This window comes from Penaeus japonicus, unplaced genomic scaffold (assembly GCF_977035675.1).
Source record: "Penaeus japonicus unplaced genomic scaffold, GWHDUDI00000001_assembly GWHDUDI00000027, whole genome shotgun sequence".
Lineage (NCBI taxonomy): Eukaryota > Metazoa > Arthropoda > Malacostraca > Decapoda > Penaeidae > Penaeus > Penaeus japonicus.
This window is the reverse complement of record NW_028234429.1, coordinates 23,109,674-23,114,673: the sequence shown is the minus strand read 5'-3', so window position 1 is coordinate 23,114,673 and position 5,000 is coordinate 23,109,674. Positions and strand designations below refer to the sequence as shown.

Below are 5,000 nucleotides of genomic sequence, written 5' to 3'. Positions count from 1 at the left end.
AATGAGGTAGCACTTAGACACAGCTTTCTAAAGAGTGCTGAATCAGACATGAAGAATGAAGCGATACAAGAAAAGAATGATAAAGAAAGTGGAGCTCAGAGTAAAGAAGAGTTGCGTGCTCAAGAGGGTGATCTGGACAAAGACCTAGATTGTGCAGAAGTTGTCTGTGTTGGAGAAGATGCTACTTGCAGTTGTAATGAGCATGAAAGAGAGAGGGATAAGAGTGAAAGTAGGGAAGGTGGCGACAGGCCAGTAGCTCTAGATGTAAGTGAAGTACGACGTGCATATAGTTCCCTTTTCGAGTGCCCAGAAGAAGAATTTTTCAGTACTTTAATGAATGCCATTGTGCAGCTATTGTCAGATTCCATAAGTATCCAGCTGAGAGCTCATAGAGATGCTTTCATTGCCATACCTAATAATATCAACATCTTTATCATTCTTCTTGAAAGTCCTGCACTTAATACTACAGATTACATAGAAGGAGTGATGCCAGAATTATGTAGGACAGTAAGTCAATTACCAGAGATGGACCAAGCCCTTTTGACCCGACATCTGGCAACATGGGATGGACCTCGATTACGGCGCTTATTAGAGTCTCTTCATCAACTCATTACCATCAAACTACTTACCACAGAATTCAATCGAGATTTTACTATTAATGATGAGGATAGCATAACTTCAGCAACTCAAGTCATGAAACTGCTTTACTATGCCAGTATATTAGGAGGGGAGTTAGACACTCCATTGTTAAGTGACCTACCACCTGAAGAGCCAAATGTCGAAACTATGCCAGTGCATGATGACCCATTCCTAGGAGTTAGTAGTGCTGGCAAGGACTGGGCAACAAGAGCCCCACCCAAGGATTCCTTGGGCACAGAGCTTGGCATTCATGTCCTAGATGCCAGGATACCTCTTGTGCCTCTATCAGAGTTTTATGATGACTTCCTGAGTGATCAGCTTGAAATGGATAGAGACTTTGCCTATTATAAAGCAGGCAGTGGTGATAAATTTAGTTTTCTACACTACCCCTTCATTCTAACTCCAGCCACTAAGGCACTAGGGCTTTATTATGACAATCGGATTCGCATGTATTCGGAGAGAAGGATGAGCATCTACCAACAAGTCATGGAGGGAATGCCAGCTAATCCTTACTTGAAACTTCGTGTTAGGAGAGATCATATCATCGATGATGCCCTTGTAGAGGTATGTATTGATTGTTTTACTTTCTGATGTAAATATTTATTTAATTGATTGATAGTTTGAAATATTAAAGATAGGAATGGAAAAAAAATGGGATGAGGCCATCAGGTTATGACTTGTGACATTTCTGTCTTTAAGTGAAAAAAGAATTGGGGTCTCAAGAAGTTATTTGTCAGTAATGCTTATTTGTTTATTTATTTCTTTTTAGAAACTAACACATCAATACTATTTCATATTCAAGTATCATTATAGAAAAAACTTTTTTTAAGCATTTTAAGAACATATTTACCTCTAAGTGTCAAAGAAATAGAGAAAAATACAGCATCACTGTTATAAAATGATAAGAAAAATAACAGGGAAATTAAAGCAAACTGAATGATGCATAGTATTTCCAAGTATTTTGTTCTAAGAATGTTTTCATGATTTTTCATTTGCTGCCTTATGTGAGATTAAGTTTAGCAAAGGGGTTATTACATTCTAATTGCACATTAGTTAAAACCAATAATAGTGTGATGGTGTTGTTCAAGGAAAGCCTAGTTTAAGGTCATCATCCATAAGGTATTTCATAACTTGGTGAACTGTACATAATGTATGATGTGTTTTCAGAAACTATTTTTTGACTTGGTCTTGTTATTAGTGCTATTATTATTATTATTATTATTATTATTATTATTATTATTATATACAGTGATTTATTATTATTATTATTAGTGTTATTACTTTTTATTGCTATTTGTTATTAACATGATTTTTATTATTATTGTTCTTTTATTATCAATATTATTATTATCATAATTGTTGATATAATTCTTCTCATTGTCATTGTCATTAGCATTATTTTTGTTATTACTGTTATTATAATTTTTTTTTTTATTATCATTATTGTCATCATTATTTTTATAATTTTTACTATATATAATTTTGTAATACAAGTTAAATTAAATTATATAACTGCCAGATGAATCTAATTATATTTTGCATAAATTTGCCTCCAGGACATAAAAGTTCTACAGTTGCACCAAAAAGTCTGCCCCGATGGTCATACGTGTTGATAACTGCACAATGAAAAGTATTTTTTATATTATAGAATGAGGTTTTATAGAATATAACACTAAACATCAAACAGGCAATTTGCTGTAGTAGTATTCACTAATTGATTATAAAAGATATGACAACTTTCATTATAAAGTCTAATTTGCCAAATAGGACTATAATGCATTTGTTGTCTTTAGGCTACACTGGAGCAGGTTTGCAAAAGTATGAATGTGAGCAATCAGATGTTCTGTTATTTTGCAATGAAAATAACTTTATGTTTTGATGCAGTGACCATGATTGGCTTCATATCCTTGAATTATCACTTGATGATTTGTGTTGATAATGAAACATAAAACTTTAAGAAACAATATAGTAATATTTATCAACACATCTTCAACATTGCAATTGTTTTTTACAGTTGTGTTATCACCCACAGCTAGTATAAAAACATCATATTTCTATCGAGCCTCGCCGTGTAGTATTGTAACTATTAGCCTGCAGCCAACACATGTCCTTATAATCTGGCAATGCATGGCTGCCTGCTTGATATATCCAGTTTGACATGAGGTTAATCAATTTTGCCTGAACAATATTAGGAGTAGTTTTACCCAGTGTAACTCATTCATAAAATCATATCCTATATTAACCTGTTGTGGATGGGCCCAGGTGAGATGACTAGCTGTCAAGACTGGATATTTTTGACAGTGTGGGCACTGGCTAGAAATTAAAGGGATAGGGAAAATGTTTTCTTCATGTTCTCGGCAGCCCAATTTCCATTTTCCTTTTAAACCATCACATAACAAGGGATCAGGTTGACTTTGATAAGCTCTAGCTCTGAAATGAGTGCCATGACAGTCTGAAAACATTATGACTTTGAGTGTGCTTTAACTGTCAGCAGTTTCCAATGTTAAGTCTTATAACCAATGATGCCTATTTTTTAGGCCTGTCATGACACTTGTTTGTAATGGGTTAAGATTGTCATGTTCCTCTTCTACTGATGATGCACAGTGATTCACAATCTAATGCCAGACTGTCACCATAAGTGGCAGGCCTACCAACACACTTCAGGCATCACACATTGATATAAGTATTGTTTGTCCATTATTTCATGAAATTGTGTCCATGAGAAAAGGGGCAAAGACTTTTTGGTGCAACTATACCTAGGCATTGCATATTGCAATGAGATGATATTTTGGAAAGTTCCTTCCCTTCCTTTTCCTTGGTAATGCTTCTGACACTTGGTATCAACGTCTTGTATTCATGTTTAGTTGGAGATGGTCGCACTTGAGAACCCGGGGGATCTTAAGAAGCAGCTTGTGGTAGAGTTTGAGGGTGAGCAGGGAATAGATGAAGGTGGTGTCAGCAAGGAGTTCTTCCAGCTAATTGTTGAACAGATCTTCAATCCAGATTATGGTAAGTCTGTAGTGTAAAAGTTGGTAAGCAGCAATTAGATTATTAATGCATAATTCCTTTGTCTAATTATGTGTAAATGAATAAACAAATGTGTGTGTATATATATATATATATATATATTATATATATATATATATATATATATATATATATATATATATATAATATATTTATGTATATATATATTTATGTATGTATATGTATATGTATATGTATAGTTATATATGTATATATATGTATATGTATATGTATATGTATATGTATATGTATATGTATATGTTATATGTATATGTATATATATGTATATATATATTATATATATATATATAATATATTATATATATATTATATATATATATATATATATTATATATTATATATATATATATACATATATATATATATATAATGTATATGTATATGTATATGTATATGTATATGTGTATATATATATGTATATGTATATGTGTATATATATATGTATATGTATATGTGTATATATATATGTATATGTATATGTGTATATATATATGTATATGTATATATATATGTATATGTATATGTATATATATGTATGTATATGTATATGTATATATATGTATATGTATGCATGCATTTGTATACTGTATTTGTTTATTTATTGGAAAGTAACTAATGTTAAAAAGAAAACAAATAGTTGTAAGCAGTATACATTGTAACTTATGAATTTTTCCAAAGGACACAAAGTTTTTTTTTATAATAAGCATATACTAATATTTGATTTATGGAATTGGAAATTAGATTTGTTTATTTTTTTACTTTGGGGGCAAGAAAGTAAGGGTAGATAGAATTTTCATGAATATGATGGTTAGTCTAATTCAAGATTTCATTCAGAGGTGACTACATTGTTTTGGTATTTTAGCAATTGATAGCAGGAAGCATGATATTTTTTTATGTAAAATTGAACACCATCAGTGTGACCTAATTCAAGCAAAGATGCACTAAAGAGGTTGGGGATAATTGGCTCAATACACTATGTTCAAATATTGTTTTATTTCAAATAATGTTCATCACATGTTGTTAGTTAGCAAATTATTATTATTACCAACCTGTCAATGTCTCTTTGTTTCAATAAAGTAAAAGAATGAGTTGAAATAATGGAAGTCTGTGACCTTCAGTGAATATTTTAGTATTTATCATGTTTACAATCTATGATGCATGATTTTAGGTTCTGACAATGATTGCAGTGGATGTATTCATGTTATAAAACCTAGCTATGCTGAGGATATTATTTAAAGATATTTGATAACCAGCTTATTGTTTTCATTCTTTAGTTAAATTGAAAGTATCTGATGTATTTAGAAAGTGTCAAG

The 5,000-nt window shown here is 31.3% G+C and overlaps 1 protein-coding gene across 2 annotated transcripts in view; it reads left to right on the top strand.

Moving 5' to 3' along the window:
- Ube3a (ubiquitin protein ligase E3A) overlaps positions 1-5,000 on the top strand; it is a 22,587-nt gene that overhangs the window by 11,513 nt on the left and 6,074 nt on the right. For both annotated transcript variants that reach the window (XM_043036445.2, XM_043036446.2), the window contains exons 3-4: positions 1-1,203; positions 3,504-3,648. The exon at positions 1-1,203 is cut by the window's left edge and continues 378 nt beyond it. In XM_043036445.2, coding sequence (XP_042892379.1) covers positions 1-1,203; positions 3,504-3,648 — 1,348 coding nt within the window. The remainder of the gene's footprint in view (positions 1,204-3,503; positions 3,649-5,000) is intronic.